We start from the raw sequence: 20357 nt of genomic DNA, 5'->3' as shown, positions 1-20357 counted from the left end.
CCTTTTCCTCTTTTCCTTCCCTTTCTTTCCCTTTCCTTCCCTTTCTTTAGTTCCTCCTTTTTTCTTTGTTTTCTTCATTTGCTCTTTTCTTGCCTACCCCAGCACCCACTGGAGCAATAACATCTGTTTAATAGTTCCCTGAGAACAGGGGTGGATGGGACATTGAGGGGGCATCCAGTGCATCCACTTGCTCCAAATCAGAATCAACGATGGCCCCTACAATATTCTCAAAATATGTTCATCTAATATTTTCTTAAAGACTTACAGTGACTGAGATCACTGCTTCCATAGCAGTTTTCTTCAGATGCTTAACTAACACACCATTAGAAAGTCTTTTTCATTATCTATACTATCTCCCCTTGACAGAAATTTCAGCTCATTACTTTTTGTCTTATCATCAGTAAGCAGTTTATTCCTTTTCCCTTTGCAGCTAATCATGCTTTTCTCCTATTTGCCTTCTGCAAGATTAAAGAAGACATTGCTGATGCACCTCTTGCATGACTAAATCATTGATGGCATCCTATTTCAGCATGTTCCAACTTCAAACAAGGAAACCAAACAGCCATCACATAACTGTTTTTCCTATTTCCAACTCACATTAATCAGGTGTTGGTGTACAAGGAACTGCAGTAAATCATCTCTGTAGATATGACTACTGAATATAGTTCCTTTCCCTGGGCACAGTCACTGCAGTGATGCAGCAATATGAAATCAGTCAAGTGTGGCTCTTTTTATTATAAATCATGTAAGTGCATCCTGGTCTTTTGATTGGATGGGTGCATTGCATCAGAGATAGTCAAAGTGCTCTCTGGGGACTACAGCAAAGGAAAGGTGGAAGAAGGAACTTGGTGACCCTTTCCCTAAGATGAAACTATGATTTATAATACATTTATAAGCTGCTGGGCATCTTGCTGCTGAGGAAATGCTGGGAGCAGCTGATGAAATAGCCATGAGTGAAACCAAGCGGTTCCTCTGATGCTCAGATCCACCTCTAACATACATTTCAGAATTTAGAAGCACTACAAGAAATATTTAAAATGCAGCGATATCTGTAAAACTAACAGCCACATATTTACAGCATCAACTTTGACACTTTGAAACATAGATTTGAGCAGACAAATTGTGTCTAAAGACGCTTTACAGATATTAATCTGTACAATCTCAACAAAGTAATTAATAGTGTTTTCTTCCACAGACAAGTAATAATGAGGTTAAGTCCCTAATTTTTCAAAGTAATCAAGAATTTTTTATGCTCATCCAGGTACAATCCCGATCTAGACCTTGAGACACCCAAGTTCATGGGTTACTGTTGAAAAATATGTAGCCTATACAAGCTGCTAGCAAAAAATCTGGCTTCTAGTACTTCATCTTCTTAACAAAGCTGTTCGTTAACCTTTTAATTTCTACAAAAATAAATGCTGACAAACAGAAAAAGCTCCACTTTTTTCTTATATTATCTAAAACATATATCATGTAACATTTATGTACTGGGGAACAATTGTTTCACGGCATTCATCTTGGAATAATCATCACCACAGAAGACTAACCTTTTGAATCCACTTTGCTAATACAATAAACTCCTGTCTCCTCCTAATGGGAGGAGACCAGCAGGCTAGACTGAAATTTCTGTACATCCATACTTGCAGCTCCCACCACTCAGAAGGGTCCAGTTCTGCTCATCAGAAGTGCTGGAAGATGGATGGCTCCTAAGATCCTTCTGCTTTTATTGCTAATCAAGTACTCACCATGCCCTATAACCCCACTGATAATACATGGCATTGGCATAGGATTTTTTATCCCAATACTGCTGCTGCCATGTGCCACTGAGAAACCCTTTAGCCCCCCCCCCCCAAAAAAAGGTAGAATAAGGGAGTTAAAAGTTTTGCTGACTTCATTGCCACTGAACAGTTTTAGTCCATCACGTTCTCAGTTTAGTCTGCTGCAGGCTAAGAGATTAACTCCTCCATTAACACTGTCTGGTGCTGCACACGCTCTGAGATGCACAGTGAGCCAGTAGCTCTCCATGTCCTCACCTGCATAGCTCCTGCTTGCAGCTCTGCTTACCTCCTTGCCTATTTTACTACAGTGTAGATCACAATGGTTTCATACAGAAGTGGATTTTATTGCAGTTTTGAAGATATGTTTACCTTTTTTATCTACAACTGGATGACACAAGAACAAAGCAAACATGACAATAGAAAATACTACAGAAAATACTCTTGAGCCACCTACAAAAAGGTGACAAAAAGATCTTTTTGATTGCCAGTAAATTTAATTTCTTCAGGTGAATTTATCTGCTTCACCTCAACAATCTTCTGCTATAAACTGAGAAATGTTTTTCAGGCCACTTTGCAAGCCACTTAGTCAAAAGCAAAACAGATTGCTCCACCCTAACCACAATTACACTCAGTTAGAAACAGAAGCCATTTATGGACTCCTCTGCGTAATGAAGAGACTTACCTACTTATGGGAAGTAGAATTAAGAACAAGCAACGGGTCTCCAGTAGTAGGTTTGGTGAATTTAGCGTGCTCCTAAACTATTGAGGACAGGCTGTGGTTTGATGTGCTTTCAAAAACCTCCAGTGATGGAGATTCTGCAACCACATTTGGCAGTTTATGTTAGTACTTTACTACATTGGTATTTAAAACTTAACTTCTTTCCTATCTAGACTAAATCCCAGTTTCTGCCATTTAAACTCACTTAAGGATATTAGCAGGAGAAAAGTAAAAGGCAAAGATCTTCAGAGAAAAGTAGGAGCAAATATATTTTACAAACCAGGAAAAGGATACAAAATTTCCAGTAGGAGACATAATTAAACATTTTTAAAATAGATTTTACCATTTATCTTTTAAATACAATATTTTGCAAGTCAAGTGTGAGGCCATTGTTTGGACACTTCTATGTCTGCATTTTTAAGTTCTGTGTTACTGTAAAAAAGTTATTATCTTTAAAAAAAAACTTTAAAAAGTAAATATTCAGAAAAAATTGCTTTCCTTAGTTTAGTAAAATCCTAATGACTGGAGTAGAAATATCATTTGTAATGTCCTCTTTCATTCACAGGACAAAATACCAGTTGTTTGCAGATGCAATCAAAAAATCTGCTTAAATAGCGGGCAAGTTAATACTTTCCTACTCGTACCTAGAGAGACACATTACAGCTAGGCAATAAATCTTCTATTCTGAAATTGAAAGCATTTTCCTTAGATTTCTTATTCCACTTCTTTCTCCTCCAAATTTGTGTTCCCTGAATGGTGCTAAATACCTCTCTTATGAACACAAGTAGCTGGTCCTCAATTAAGTGGAAAAAAGACTTTACTGATGACAAATGAATAGTTTAGATGAAGATCTGTTATGTGATTACACTGGTCTGAATAAAATGCTTACACTAAAGACTTAAGTTTGCTTTTTCCCTTGAGTGTGTTAGAAAGTAACGTTTCCTATTTCCTTGATTCTGTATTATTAATTTTGTAGTCTTTTAGTGAATAATCTAGCCAAATTTGATCGGAATTTAATGGATATATATGGAAGTAATGTCTCTGCCTCTGATCATACCGTGAAGATTTGTTCACTAAAGCTGTTTAACATGGTTGTCCCCTCTCTACCCTGGTAAATACCAGAAATGGGGGGCTAGAGTGTGGGGAAAGCTTCAGACTTCAAATGCAGCTTATGCTGTAGCAGCCTGGACACCTGGACCATCCTGGTCATACTTCTCATCACCTCCAGTTCCCTGCCTTGCAATCTAATTTCTTTTCAGCCATGTATTCCCCTTCTTATTCAGGAATAAGATTTACAAATCAATTAAGTCAATATTTGTTTGTCACTAAGCAAAATACTCTAGGGAATGTTGTGAATTCCAAAAGGTTTTTCTGTAGTTTATGAAGCCAGAAAAAGCTTGTATACATCATATATGCAAACCATAAAACTAGACGGAATACCAAAACTGATAGGTTAAATACACTGAAACCCTTATCCAGCTTCCCCTGATTTTTAGTTTGGAGATACGGCACAATAAAAATAGAGACTGATTTTTAAAATAATGCAAGTGTATGGCAGGCAACAATTTTTTTTTTTTTAACTGATAATTTTATAACTTTCTTTTGTTTTTTTTTTATTTAAAGGGCTAAAATGGCTAGAAAAACTTGCATAATTCTTTTTGATTCCTATCCTCAGACTAGCAGATAAACTTGATGTAACAAAATGGTAATATATCACTGTCTGGATTTTAAACTGAAATGTAATTTCTTACTCATAAGATTCTTCATTATTTGTGAAAAATGAACCTTTTAAAGAATATGGTAATACATATTTGATGCATTTGAGAGTCTTTGAATTAATCTACCTTGAAACATGATGCTCAATTTAAAGTTGCATTTGCAAAATGATTTATAAAACAGTAATTATCCTTCCTATCCAACCTGACCTAAGTAGTGCATTTTCTTTGTAGCAGCCTAATCTGGGACTTTGTTAATTGGCAGCAATTAGAAGCATTTCTCTGCAGATGTTTCTTCTAATAGCTTTTCCATGACCTGAACTTCTCTTTCAGAGACCCTGAACAAGTCTACATCCATTTTCAATTTTCAAACAAAAGCCAACAGCTATAGACTTCAAGAAGCCCTGGGACAGAGATGCTTGTCTTCCAGGTGGTATTAGCCTTTCCATACGTGGTCACTGCAGCACTACATCACACAGATTCCTCTCTTAACAGCATGCTGATGCCAAGGCAACTGTTAGCTTCCCTTTATTTTGTGTTTCAGAGCGTTACTCAGGTTTCAGACGCTCCTGTGCTGCTTGAACAGAAACAGAGATAAACTGTTAAATATGGAGAATGTAATCTTTGTTTCCTCACAGAAAGATAGAGCTAAATGTTCAAATGCTAAACTTGTACAGTTTCACTGTCTGCCTTCGGCTAGATAACATGTACTGGTTGTGAATATAGGACTTTTTAAAGTGGCTTATGTAAGAAGCAATACAAATGAAATGAATACATTTGTAGAAGAGGGAGAAAAAAAATCTATGAAATTATTCTACTCTGTTGGCCTGGTATTTTTCTATTCATTTAAGAATAATTCCACTATGCTCAATGTCAGTTTATTGTTTCGCAACAGATGCAACTTCATTCACTGCCGTTGAGTAACTTCTGAATTCAGCTGGGAAAAATCAACTCTGTCTACTCTTCAGGTGAGAAGCAGAGACCTCAGAAATCCCTATGCACTATATAAATGAGCCTTAGAAGTGGGTGGGCTGCTTTGTTTATAATTATGTTTTGCTTCCTGGTTGGTGGAGATGTGAATGATGAGAAGGACTGGAAGTAATTTGGATAAAAACCTGTATCTTTCCTTAATTCTGGCAAAATAATTCCATGGTAACCATGTAGAAATTGTAAAAGAGAAAATACTACTACAACAGCCTCCTCATGAACACACGTGATACAAATGGTGCAGCGACCTGCGCTGGTATTCACCTGGCCTGGAGTGTTTCCAGGAGGGTACAGTAATGTGTGACTGTGCTCTCCCGAGTGTCAGAGCTGCGTTTCCCCTGGGAGCCCTTGGCAATGCCTGAGAGCTCGGCACAGCACCATGACAATGAAGCAGTTTGCCCTTGGTCCTGAGATGGGGTGATTCCCTGTTTGTACTAGGAACTGACACAGGTTTTAAACTTCACAACATAATGAAAAAGTCTGATTTAAAGTGAAGACAATTTTAAGACCTCATTAAAACCCATAAATACATTCTGTTTAATTTTGCCAAAATGGTGTATAAATCCACTTCTTTTCCTCTGAGAAAGGATTGTTTCTGTTGTTTATAGCTTGCTTTTTAACCCTCCTTTTAGCTATTACAACTTTCCTGAATATACTGCAAGGAGAGTGATTTATATCTGAAGAATACTGTCTTTTAAAATTGGGGTTTACATTCTTTTGTGTTAAGTGATTTCATAAATATTTTTGCAGAAGGACATACAAAAAAAAAATCAGTGTGGCATGGCTTTTTGTTGCTGATATTCTTCCACTACTAAAGAAAGAAGAAAATTATTCCCTTTAGTGCCACTGCTTTGGTATAAGGAAGTGTATTCATTGAGATATACTGGCATGTGATGTTTTAAAAGCACCTCAGTAAAGGTTATTGAGTTATTTATAAAATCTACAATGAAATTAGACAACCTATGTAAATCAGTCTGTCATAATGTTTGCATTTTCCACTGAAAGATAAAGAAAATAAAAATCCATAGGAAAGCAAAAAGTACTTGGCATCCAGAGCAATTTACTAATTGGAAAATAAATAAATTATCCACATTGCGCTTTGTCAGCAAAAATTCCTCTCTTTGATTCCAGCAATGCAAAGCCAAAAGGCAAGGTTGAAGACATAGATTCAGGTTGTGTGTACTGGACTCTAAAATTAATTTTAATGCAACAGTCTAGATATTTGATTAGTCTGCACGATTATAATTTATTTCTGGACATTACCACTTGCTAAATGTTCCAATCACTTTGGGCAAACCTTATGAAGTTCTCCTCTCTTTCACAATCCAGCTGTGATAAACCTCATTGCTTGGCTAACGAAAGCTGCTTTGGATGCCAGCTAACTCACAATGCTGCTTTACTTGTCTTGAGGAGTGCCAGGGAGAAATGCTTGCAGAGGCTGATTTTTAAGAACCCCTGAGCAGTCTCAGCAACCCTGGAGACCCGTGAGCACTTAACTCTTCTAAAAGGCAAACCCAAGAGACTAAGAATTGAATCTGTACCTCCACATAATGTTTAACCATGTCAGGGCAGTAAAGGGCTCTTTCACAAAGTGACTTATATTGCATGTGTGTATAACTTCAGCCATTGCAATCTTTCTGTCTTATTTGCCCTCATTCACCCCTACAGCATTTAAGTGCACTCTGTTCCATTTCTCTATTTCTACAACACTAAAAAGATCTACTAAGAATGAAACATTCAGCACAGCTTTATATTCAGAACTAGCACTGCAAACTTTAAGATAGTCCTTACTTTTCTTTCTCAAGAATGTATAATTGACATCTTATCTCTGTATCAAACAAACAAACAAAGCGAGCACAAATTTGACATCCAGCAATTTAAAATTTATTTTCTCGGATGCAAGTCTCCACATCACCTATTTTCTCCAGATTCAACAATAACACCAATTATATTTTCATGTGTCCAGATTTTCAGTAATTTAGAGAATCTGACTAAACATGGGTATTGGTTAACTTTTGTGCCTTTTAATATATTGTTTGTTATTTAGGGTACAAGCTATTCCCATTATTTCCACCAAAAGGAATAAATCTTTTTCTTAACAGCACGGTCAGTATTTTGAGAACAGACATGAAGTCCCCGCTTTAAACTATACTTTAAGAGCTTTGCTTTCATACTGGAAGAGCTACAAATCACAAGGAGATGTTTTTCTTACCATAATGAGGAATTATTGCCCAAGCCATTGCAGAAGCGTAGATGCCTCCAATCATCCAAAACATACAGAGCCAACTCAGGTGTTCACCTCGTTTCTCCCGAGCAAGCACTTCCGAAAAATAGGAGAAGACTGTCGGCACAGCTCCACCAATCCTAAAAGGAGATGTAGATCATGGATTAAGTGAGAGATTAACAGCTAGTTGAAGTCTGAACAAGCCCATAGCTGCAGTCATTGAAAACCCAAACTACAAGCAGCTTTTCTGGCAAGAGTGTTTGTTCTCAAATTGCACCATGTATTGGGGAACTCTTGAGGAAACTTGCACCAGTTTGGACACAATTTTTGTCAAATATTTCCTTGAAAACTCTGTGTACAATTCATTACATTCAGTGATTCAAGGGGATTGCCAATGTGCCAGCCGCTGGAACAGAAATCAGCACAAAGCGTTGACTTCCACCGTCACAAAAATCCTGAAATGATGGCAGACTACTGACAAGTGTCAAAATACATTGCTTTTAACTGAAAATATTAGTAATTTTTCCAAAGAATAATAGATATTTCTCTAAGTCTTACCTCTGATGCTTTAGGTAATGAAGAAGTAACTAAATGCCAACTATGTTACTAACACTTTTTATTTCACGCATATTTAAAAAGATGTTCTATTCAGTTGCATTACGTGATTTGCTAAGCCCATGCTGGTTTTTTACTTAAGTTTTTTATGAAAAGCCTATGCATTTATACTATATTCAGTTTTCCACATGGTATAAATAATCACTGACTGAAGGTTAGTTGGGAAAAAAAAAAGTTCAGTTTCATTTTACAAAAATGAGAGTAACTCAAATTATGTATCATTTTCAGCACCAGCTGCCAGATCATCTTTTACTGTCTTTACCTATTCACTACCAATGCAAGCTGTCAAATGTTCCACAACAGGACAAGTCCTTGTGGATTTTGTCTTTCCCGCTGAAGAAAATACCTGTGAAGCTTGAAGAGATATTCTCACATACCAGATTACATACTTTGAAACAATATCTTGCATGGTTTGAATTTTTAACTGAATTTTAAAGATAAATACATATTTATGCTGTCATGTGGGAGATGCCAAAATGGGAGCAAAAAGAAGGAAGGTTGAAACAGATTAAAACAAATATTAAAAAGGAAAACATGAATACAGAAATGGTATTTCACTCCTAAGACAATTCAGTGCCATAGCAATACAATTTAAGACATCCTCAGGTACAACGATGAAATACTGGATTGAGCTGTTATACTTGTTTAGGGATCTGCTGTTTTGTCACTTTCTTCTAGACAGCTCTTCATGAAGTACTGCTGGTCAACTCTTAGCTTTACAATGAATGTTTTCCATAGTTGAGCCTGCTAGCTTTTATCCCTTCTGCCAGTTCTGCAAAGGTTTATACCTCCATGAATTCTTGTTAGATATACAGCTAACAAGGGCTGTATCTCATTTCTTCTCATAGGTGAAAAAAATAAAAGCCTTCACTAGTGAACTGCCCTGTCACAGGCAATGGGAGACATTGTCCACGGGGATTCTCCTGTAAGCCCGGTGTGAGGAGCAGTGGAAGGGGCATGGCCAACCGTGGAATCACAGTTTATTTTGCTCTGATGGGGAAGCCCTGCTCCCTCAGTGGTGCTATGGACTCGGGGCTCTCCAGTTCCCAAAGTATAAGCGGATTACAGCTATGATTTCTTACCCTCCAGGGCTCAGGCACAGCTTTGAATTGCACTCCCACAATATTGCCCAAATACAGTACTCACGGATCTAATTAGAGTTCTTTTTCTAATGTTGAAAAGTGCTGATGAGAACTTACAGGTGCCCACTTTCAAGAAGACCTCAATTAACAGATTGCTCATGGCATGTAGGATAGTAACATTCATGCAACAATACTCTACCTAAAGAGAATAATTTTTGGTAAGTGCTTTTTTCTCTGATTGCTTTTGCTCATTAAGGAAAGTATAGTGAGTGGTAAGTAAATATATATTTGGTAATTTTCCTGTTCTATTATCCGATCTGTTCTTCTAAATTTACAATTTTCTTCATTTCATATGTCTTTTCATGAAGTACAGAATCTTCTATTTATTTTATAATGCAGTTACTATGGTAGTAAATATAGCCTGAAACCATCTGTGCTATATAGCACAATTAATAATAAATCACATTTAACACTTTAATAGTTTTCCTATTGCGAAGTGCTTGAAAACATTCTCTATAAAGGGTTTGTTTCAGGCAAATATAGTCCTTATGCTTATGAAATTCAAGACTCAACATATAATCTTCTTGAAATCCCCCTTAAATCTCCTAGGTTGGAATTCCGATGAAGTGGGTCTTGCAGAGAGTTTCCAATGGGTGGAGTTAGTCATGCATCCATAGGTGATACAAATCTTTGTGGGATGATGGTTTAGAAAATGGGTGGATGCTTCAAGTGGAAAGAACATACCCTGTCTTAATGTCATAAAATGTACAGAGATCCTGACCAAAGGCAGAAAAAAAGGCATCTCCTACCTGTCAGCACGAACCAACTGTACCATGGAGGACTGGAGGTTGATGCTGCTTTAGCATTTAAAAATTGATCCAGATGGGTTGACTCATATGCTATGTCCTAACGGTCCTCCAAGGCTACAGAAGAAGCATTGTCTGTACCGACCAATTTAATAGGGCAACTTTTCTAATGAATAGACCTTTTAGACATATAAGAGGAATTCTGGAGCCAGCAAACCAAAGTGTTTATTTAGGATATGCAAATAAACAGAAAAAAATTAATCAGCTTTGGAAAAAAACCAGTTTTTCTGTTTCATCTGGTGTGATTAAGTTGACATTTCCAGTGAGTACACCAACAGGCTAAGAAAAGCTTAAAAGTCCAGATACTATGTTTGTATTGATTAAACAGTGAAAATAACTTGTCTACTGTCTAAAGGAGAAATAAAGGATGTATTTTCATCACACAGACAACAGCTGCTATTTAGAGTTGCAGATCTCTGTTTCATAGCAACTGTGTAGTAAAGTGTGTTGTGCACTTCTTCGTACCTTAAGAGTGTGAATGGAAAACTTGCTTCTCAGCTGGTTAAATTCTTCCTTCTGGCCTCATGTAAGTGCGGAGTGATACTGCTAGAAGCTTTCAAGATACCAGTGCCTAAAAAGGTCTTCCTATGTCACTAATGCAAAGCTATTACAATCACTAAAAAACCTGTTATGAAAATCTTAGAGAGGCTAATCAGCAGCTGATTTGAAGAAGAGAGTAGGGAGATGGAGAGGAAGCATCCTGCTGCAGAAGACTTTTCTTTTGCTCTTATGCTGAACAATCTCAGGGTGGCGGTAGCCATGCCTTCACTCCCTAAAACTTGCTCCCAAATGCAGAGCAAGTGACAGCAGAAAGGGAGAGCAGGAAGAGCTACAGCTGTTATCATACCAAACAACAATGAGGAAACTCCTTAAAAACTGTGTGGACCCAGAGAACGTTTTTAAGGAGCAAAGAACTTTCTGTCTGACTCCTGCAGAAATTTTAATGTGTGCTTGGTACCACAGCCATTTATTATTATAGAACTAATGTGGTATCTGGTATACTGAACATTGCTAGCAGGAGCATAAACTACCTCTCAAATACTTGGGCAAGAGAAGATCAGAGCAACTCTGACTTCTTCGATCACACTCTTGTGAGGATCTTTCACATACTTCAGCAGCTATTGCACATTATGAATTAATTCATCAAATGTTCTTATTAAAAAAACCCCACCATATCACCCAATAGCTGCAAGGAAGAATGCACTTTCTATAGTAAAAAAAATCCTAGGCTAGATCCCACCTTCACTTACACTCATATAAGCCCTTAATAATTCAGTGGCTCCAGTTGAGCCCTTCCATATTTACATGGAAGGAACAGAATTTGATCCTCAACATTTTTGTATTACAAGTTTGAAAGCAGACTGCCTCTTCGGCATCCCACCAACACTGTGTGGAATGGATGGTGGCATGCACAGGGGGGAATTCCAAATAAAATCAAAGGCAGAGTTGCCACAGAGTCTTACGAGGAGCGGCTGAGGGAAGTGGGGTTACTTCTGTTTGGAAAAAAAATCAATGACTGAACATGTTATTTGGTGCCCCCAAATTCTTATTTTACTCTTACTTCTTACTCTTTTTTTCAGGATTAGGTTCTTAATATCTTTCTAGCTACATTTTTAGGTTTTGGCTATTTCTTTCTGTCTACTTTTGCTCATATACAGACTCATACACACAGAGTCCTCCACTGTCTGGTACCTATGACCTGCAGCTGCATTTAGACTCTAAGTGAAAGCCATCTTCTACATAGTTCAGCTTCCACTCAGCGTGCATATGGCATGTGTTTTGGGTGGTAGGTCATATTTGCTCAGTTCTGTTACTTCAAAAAAAGAGTTGTACTGTTTCTTCTATTTATCCACAAAGAAGGGTGGCTCCTTATCCAACATTTTGATGCTTTTTTATTATTATTATTTTAGATTCAAAAAGAACAACAGTTATTCAGGGGGAAATGACAATACAGAAATAAGCAACTGATCTAATCCCACTTTTCAGCAAAAGAAGGTTCAATTTATGACCCCAGAAAATCATCCAAACTGAAAGCTATGCTTTTATAATGTTATTTCTGTACACTCTCTGCTCGTGTTTGTTCTGTGCAGTTATGGGGAGGGGGAAACCAAAAAGAGATTTAAGTGATGCACCCTAGGAGAGTAGGATTCAGTGAAACAAACAATAAGCTAAGGTACATTTGCGTTTTCTTTGTCACAAAGAAGATGATAAATGTCTGCTAATCTACCTTCAGAGCCATGATTTGTCACAACAGGTTTTGGCAACTGCACAGTGTGACAGCTGGGATAAAAACACTTTGGTGAGGCATTCAAGAACCTCTGGCTTCAGATAGAAGTCTTTGTTTATTTGCAGATTCACTAGACAAACAGGCTTGAAATGCAAAAGCATACAAGGAATAGAGATAATTAGGAAAAAAACCCTTACAGAATGCTAAATGCACAAGGCAGGATGGTGTTCTTCTGAAATACCTTGTCTTCTTCTCTTTCAAACTTGGACAACATCTAGACTAAAAATAAAGATGGTGTCTGTGTGAGATGGCATTTGCAAGTTGTCACCTTGTTATTTGCAATTTGTTAAAAAGTGATAGAGCTCAAAACACAGATTCAGTGTTACACTCCTGAGATTTGGAAACAGCCCACCACCCTTTGTCCTTCTGTCCAATTGCACCTACTCTTCCCTCTTCTTATTAACAGTTCTCTACCCCCACTACCACAATTCTCATTAAAAAACATCTCTGTTGTTTTCCTTTCAGAACTGCCATTAGACTGGTAAAGTATCTAAGAATGAGCAGCCAGATTGACCGGTTCTCCTTGACAACTGTTGGATAAAGCCCTACAAAACTGCAGCACGCTATAGACTAAGCTTTGCTGATCATTCTACCCATGTTTAAATACAAGTGCCGCTTTGGACTATGTAAACTAGAGAAGTTGTCTTTCTGGTACACACGTGGCCTGTATGCTATTAATAGCAAGAGAGTCCTTGTGATAAAGATTCACGTGATTATTTACTGAATTCTACAGTATTGTCAGTTCTGATGGAAGCTGAACTGATGAGTAAATAATTCATTCCCCAAATTTACCCAACACTATGTAAAAATATCAAGCCAAATTTGATGTCAGATTCAAACATAAAATTGCAAAGAATTTGCCTGCAGTACTTGGTCAGCTAGATATGTCAGATAAATTGCTTTCAGATCTGCCAGTATTGATAATCACAAAATAATTTTTTATGAACATTTTCTTTTGCAGATTTTCTTCTTTTTTGTTGCTCTTTTCAAGTTTTTACTTTTTCTTTTGATTGTTTTCTGTCATGTAGGCTCTCTACCTTATTTATGTTTCCCTTGTCTAGTCTTTCTCTCCCTTTTGTATAATTTTCTTTTCCTCATAAGAATACTTTCCTCTTCTCCTAACAGTCTTAGGAAAGACCACTTCTCTCCCAGATATCCCAGGTTTACATTAGTCAACTTTTACCCACAGCTGAAGCTGCAAGGGCTGGATCAAAGCTATTTGGAAAGCTCAGCCCTTGCCAACTGCTTCCTTGGCTCAACTGAGAAGCGTATCTACCCTTTTGGCATACGCTATCAGCTTTAAAGCCAGTCACCTGCGCAGCTATTCATTAGCTCACAGTGTAAAAACACTGATAGCCATGGGTGGGAGACAGCTGGGAGCTGGAGAGGAATTAGAGGTGGTAGGATTACAACCTTTTGAGGGTAAGAGGACACATAGGTGTTCCGTGAGAAAGAAGTGGAGCAAGTGGGTATGAAGAAGTAAAAGATAAATACAGCATGATACTAAATACTCATGACACACAATTACAAAAGCAGCCTGTTGGTCTAAATCTGAAGTTCCTGAAGGCAACTGCTTGTGTAGGCCAACCGTCTTGTGCTGTGTCCACGTGGTCCATATCTCTGCTGGAACATTTTTACAGTTGTTGTGCATATGGACGGCTTGCATGTTCTTCCTGTCTTGGCCATTAAGAAAAGGGGGATATACAACACTACACATAACGTACAAAAGTGGTAGTAAAAGTCAGCGTGGGTGGATTTGCACAGGCAATCACCTCAAAACTGCTAGTTACAAGAAACTTCATCCACAGCTTTGGATTTTTGCTAACTGTTGATTCCTCACAAGAGCGTGAAGAATCCAAGAAAAGATCTAAATGATGAGTTTAGTGCTACTACATTGACATCTGTACTCTTCAGTAGATCCCGGTAATGTGGACAGAGTACTGCATGTAGCTTTCGAGATATTTTCTGAGGAGGGGTTAAGAAAGCTGTCTGGAGGCGAGTCTCAGATTTAATGAAGTACAGTCTGAAGTCTTCTGGAAAAGAAACACTATATGATAGTAAAGCTCGAGAGAGACTCTTATTCACAAGGGGCAATGGGCAGGCAAAAGGCTTCCTAATAGTTTTTGGTTACGTAAGTTAACCATATCTTAGCTGTATTTCCTAACCTTTCTGTGGGTTTGGAGAAGAAATTTGGCCAAACTGGCAATTTTGGCAAATTAAAAGAAATCTCTGTAGTCTGGACATAATGTCTGGTTTGTAAAATAGGTTGTCTGAAGAATTTCTAAACTGTAGTTCATCTCAGGATATTTATTTCAGCTAGCTTTTTACTGCATGAAAACTGTGATTACTTTTAGAAGTAACATTTGGGCTGGATAAACATGATACTTTTTCCCGAACTGTATCATCTTTGGTTATTTCAAAGCAAACAAAATGAAATTTGCTGGGATAATACAAATATATAGTGCACTTTCAAGTACTTTATTCTAAATTGAGTTGTTGTACTTAGAAAAACTGCATCTAAAATTATCTAAAAGTATCAAAAATAGTAAACTAATAGCTTAGATTAAATAAATGCAATTTTTTGTGATGGAGGTTAGATAAAATTCTCTAGCTGAGAATAATACTTCACAGCGGCAGTGTTGAATAAGCAACAACTCCAGTTCCATTCAAATTAACAGCGATGTTATAAGTCATGTTCTGGTATTAGAAACCTTCCTTTGGCAATTTCAAAGACAGATCTAACAAGGTGTTTTTTGATGATAATTCTTTGCACATTCCCCAATGGCTAATGATGAATATAGCTCACAGTTTCTTGTCTAGGTCTTTTTACTTTGTAGGAAGCCATGTCGAAAGCCCTCCTAGAACTTTATCATGCTTTTGGATTCAATTTCCTTTTGAGTTTTGATTTTGGATTAATCAATCGAAAAATCATAGTTATGATACTATTTTCCGTAAAAGAAAATGATTTTGCAGAGACTGCCCAATATTTCTTTATTCTTTTCACTAGCTTAAATTCACCTTTCAGACTTTCATATCCCTCAATGCCCTTTACCCAGAAATATCTTAACATTATTTATACTGTTTTGTATTCCGAAACACTTTTTTGCATGTAAAATTTTTACTAGTTTTAGTTTTCAGATGTGCAAAAAAAATTATTAGAAGGGATTTTTTTTCCCCTAAATAGTTTACTTCTATAAACACATTTTGATTGCAAGAGAATCTGAGAAGAATCTATTTTATAGTATTTTTTATAAATAAAATCTTCTATCAGACACTGGTTTTATTTTTCATGCTTCTTAATCTATTTTTATATTATCCAGAAGACAACAGACCAGTTTAAACTCTATACACCTAAATGATTTTATATCTTTTGAATACTTCTTCATATTTTATTGACTTTTAATTATATGAAGTTGTCCAGATAACTCTCTGCCCCTTCAGAAAGCTCTTCTCCCATCTGAGTAACAATACTATTTTGCCGTTAAAACATATCATTCAGTTCTTTGCTTAAAATTATTCCTATTTCATATCTGGGCTCTTTGATTCACACAAAATTACTGGAACAAAGCCTTCTCCCTTGGTAATAGGGATATATATTCAGTGTCTTTCAGTAAGAAAGGGGAACTGGCATCTACTCTTCAAAGACAGGACCTCTAAAATGAGGAGAGGTTATAAAGAGAAATTAAGTTGAATTTCTATTCCCATTCAACTGACACAACTTCTTTTTCATTCGAGCAAGACGTGGGACGTAGTAAAGAATGCAATAAATGTTCAAGATTTAATTCAAACCCTTTAAGCAAATTTCCTGTCATACTGCAAGAAGATATGGCTTCAAAGCTGGCACAAATATCTGGGAGTTCTTCAGTGAGCGATCCCGAAAAGAGTTTGCCTTCTTGCACATCAGCTGATGCAAATTATCTGGAAGCAGAGACCTGTAAGATGCATGCTGTAACAGTAGGTATATTTGTGCCCAGCTGTTTAAAAGTGAAAAGATTTTACTTTGCTGCCTCTGCAGCTGGCACGTTCTAGCCTCTCCTTTCTTGGTGCTTGGCATATGATGTGTCTGTTGCTGTTACAGCTGCTCTCAACATAGGACCATATCCAAAATGGGATCAAAAAACAGAGGAAAGGCAGATGTTACACAAATACTATCTTGACTATAGCTTTTAAGTGAAAAGTAAGCCTTCTCTGAGAGCGAGTGAGCAGATGAGAAAGAAGGGCTCCAAACATGCAAAGTCTGGTGGAAAAACTTCATCATCACAGGCAAACAGTGAGAACAGAAAAAGGAAGAGCTTTCCCTCATCTAGAGAGTATGAAGCACAGATTCAGTTCTAGAAACCTTGTGGCTTTTATGATGCAACTCTGATACCAGCTGAAGGATGTTACTCTGGGGAGAAATTCGGTCTTTGAAGAAAACAGCAAATGAGAGCCAGTCATTAAACTTTCTCTGCAGTAATTGCTATGAGGAATGACTCTGAAGCTCATGCTGTCTTGTGTTTTTTGTGGTTGTTGTTTGCTTGTTTGTTTGGGGGGGTTAAAATGTAGTACATGGTGGCAAATTATCTATCATCTATTCATGCAGCTCTCAAAAATGAGGTAGGAGGACTTTGGACACAGTGGGGACCCACACAGAGGTATAAGATACAGATATGAAGGGCCTGCTCCTTCAAAGACCAGTAATCATAAGCTGGGTACACAATGGAACGTGCTTCCCAATCCAGGACATACATCTATCACGAGCAAAGCTACAGGCACTGTACATTACTGGAAAAGCTGCTGCTACGGGTGACGAGGAGACCCTGCAGGCAGGTTTGGCACGAGGCATGACAAATACAAATTTTGTCGTATGCCCCAAGAGAGGCAATCTGAGTGAAAGCCAACAGTGTCACAAACCTGTCTGTCAAAAGACAAACCTTAGGGGCACAAGGGTCTGGTACTGCCCCCATGAATTGGGCAGGCTAAACAGCAATACAACAAGCTTCTGAACTTTGACAGGGTCATGGAAGAGTGAAAATGTCAGGCAACATGATCTATGTTTCTCTATGGAGAGACAAAACATAGCACCTGGAACTGATAGAGACCCATGTTATGAAAAACATGTAAAGAAGCTGGATTGGATTTTTTGTTTTGTTTTTCTAAGGTTTTTTTTAAGAATTAGAACAGTTGCCGTTTCCTCTTGATCTCTTTTAGAGTCATATCGGACAATTTGGTGACAGACTAAGGAGATTCCTCTAGCAAAAGGACTCTTCACATTTCCTTCCTCTCTCTCCTTGCCCTTCCATCCCCCTTCCTAAATCAGTTTAATAGTACTTAGTGCTACAGTAATTTCTTTTTGGTATGGGTGTCTAGCCCTACCCTACTTCAGACCAGTTCAAGTGGTTTCTAAAACCACAAACATCACACAACAGCGTTAGCGCACTAAGGCTACACAAACTACAGCCAGCAAACCATACAAGCAGTAGACTTCATGGGAATGGCTTTACAGCACAGCATACTGTGCTCTCAGCAGCTCCTGCCTGTTCAGCATCCTAAAGATTGATAGTGGCCTGAAATGGAATTGTAATTGGGAGTTTTGATCTGAATCAAGCAATTACCAGAAGTGCTAAACTAACCACTCTGCAGAACAGAGCTCTTGATTATCCAAGGGTGCACTTAAGGTAGAAGCTTTCTCAGTAATTTACTTGTGTATCTCAATCTCTGCTCATGTAAGTTTAAAATTATAAACTTAGTCGACCATTGCCAATATCTTAAACTTTTCCAACAACTGGGAAGTTATTTAAATGAAAAGAGAAGTAAAGCAAACACAGGGCCACAAACGCCGTTCTTCTGGAGAGAGCAATAACATTTAGCAGACTCTTGGGTGCCGTTTTAAATTTGACAGTCTTTACTGCAGTGTTATTATAAACAGTATTATGCACACAAAGACATTAGAAACTTTACAAATACCACTGAAATCTTACAGCACACCTGTGAGGAGGGTATTGTTTTGCTGACTGAACAAGCAATACATAGAGAAGCTGAGGCATAAAAGAGTTAAGCAAGTTGATCAAGTTCTTAAAGCAAGTCTGTTGCAAAATAATAACAGAACTCAATCTCACAATTTGCAGTCTGTGTCTTTCCTCTAAAGTCATTATTCTTCCCCTTCAGGTTGTTATTTAAGAGCGTAGTAGCCACCTTGTTTAATTGTCTCGCCCCTGACACAGACTATATTTCTACATTAAGTAATGTGCTTTTGCAAACAGGAAAGTTTTATTAACACAGAGAATTGTGGAAATGAACAAAACCAGAGGAGCTTACCCAAATCCAGAAAACAAGCGACAGAAGAGGAAGAAGCCATAGCCCTGGACAAATGATGAAAGGAAGGCAAAGAATCCATTGACAGACATGCATATCAGGAGTGACTGTCTCCTTCCCACCTTGTCTGCCAAGCCTCCCCAGAAGAATGCCCCCACCATCATACCAAGGTACACTATGCTACCTGCAATACACAAAAAAAAAAAGATGTTGTTTTGTGAGCTACATAACTGACCACAATTGACCACACCAAAAATAGTTGATCTTCCATATTTACAAAACAAACAGTATACCGATTAATTTCTCCTTTCTCAGTGAATAGAAATTATATGCATAACTTTGCAAATGTATCTAGGGAGAACAGATTTCCTACTGTGTCTTTGTCACCTGTTACCAGACATACTGAAGCTTAATATAATTATTAAACAAGGTGCCTCTAGCTAAAACAATTAAAATACAGGCAAATAAGACTGAATGGGAGAAAGAATGCCACTCTTTCCTCAGTAATAAATTGTATTCATGTTAAATACTGCAAAAATTGTAACTTCCTCTAAAGAAACAAATTGTCTAGAATATAAGCAGTCCTGTAGCGGATTAATCACTGGGAGTAAGATGTGCTAAGTCCAAAGGAAGCTGATTAAGGAACAGACACTTTCCATGTGAGATCTATAGAATCAAAAATGTCCAGCTTGATTGTTTTTTTCCTCCCTCCTACTTCAGCGTACTGCTTTATTTAAAAAGGCACTGTCCTGTATACAGAAAAGCACTGGAACGTTTTGGGGTTTTTTCCCCAAAGAATTTTGAACAGATACATTACAGTTTAGCTACATACATTAAAATGAGATGACAGAGAAAAATTATTTTGGGGTGATTTTTTTTTGACGTTAATTATGTTTTCTACATAAAGTACTTTCCACAGAAAGATAAGCTGAAATATTTAACACTCTGACTGTTCACATATTAGCATATTGTACCTTATTTCCTTTCCAGGGACAAACCTTCTGTGGGACTTTTGGCAAAGATGCACAAGACATTGAGCAGACTATCAGAAAAAAAAGTAGTTCCCAAGCTTTGGACAGAACCAACCAGATTTGTATTTTGTTTGATACATGTATTATTCTTTTTCTACTTACTTTCTTATTGAACTTCCCAGATTGGCTTTTATCTACCTAGCAGCTGCTACCATCTTATATGTCTACTACAGAGCAGGAATTAAATATAAAGTAGCTGGAAGAAGCTAGAATACTAGCAATCCTTGTTCTGTGCCTCTTTTCAATCAGCCACAAGAATGGACAAATTCCCCAGAAACTCTGCTGGGCTTTAATTGCTGTTGTGTAAAATTCTGGCTTCCAAAAGAATCACCTCTGTCCTGCAGAAGGCAGCTGGAAAGGAAAGCAAGCTGAAAGAAATACTTAAATGCCTGGACTTGGTTAACTGCATATTAACGTAGAGGTCACTCATCAGTATTTCCATGCTTGGAATTCCAGATGTTAACATCTGAAGTGCTGACATCTGCAGGGTCTCATGTCTCTGTTCCCCCTCATGTTTTGTCCAAGTAGTTTCCACTGCTGCTTCCTTATGAAACACAGTTTTAAAACATTTGCTAGAACACACATTGTGTTAAATGTATATTAGTGTGCTGGTTTTAGCTGGGATAGAGTTAATTTTCTTCACAGTAGCTAGTATGGGGCTGTGTTTTGGATTTGTGCAGAAAACAGTGTTGATAACACAGGGATGTTTTAGTTACTGCTGAGCAGTGCTTACACAGAGTCAAGGCCTTTTCTGCTTCTC

General features: G+C 37.6%; 1 protein-coding gene across 1 annotated transcript in view; it reads right to left on the bottom strand.

Moving 5' to 3' along the window:
• Positions 1-20357, bottom strand: part of SV2C (synaptic vesicle glycoprotein 2C) — an 84113-nt gene that overhangs the window by 37358 nt on the left and 26398 nt on the right. The window contains exons 2-3 of the mRNA XM_009280290.1: positions 18570-18750; positions 7411-7562 (exon numbers count right to left, since the gene is read on the bottom strand). Of these exons, the coding sequence (XP_009278565.1) occupies positions 7411-7562; positions 18570-18750 (333 nt within the window). The remainder of the gene's footprint in view (positions 1-7410; positions 7563-18569; positions 18751-20357) is intronic.

Source organism: Aptenodytes forsteri, unplaced genomic scaffold (genome assembly GCF_000699145.1).
Source record: "Aptenodytes forsteri isolate BGI_AS27 unplaced genomic scaffold, ASM69914v1 Scaffold387, whole genome shotgun sequence".
NCBI classification, from domain to species: domain Eukaryota; kingdom Metazoa; phylum Chordata; class Aves; order Sphenisciformes; family Spheniscidae; genus Aptenodytes; species Aptenodytes forsteri.
Note: the sequence above shows the minus strand (reverse complement) of the source record. Positions and strands in the feature narration are given on the sequence as shown.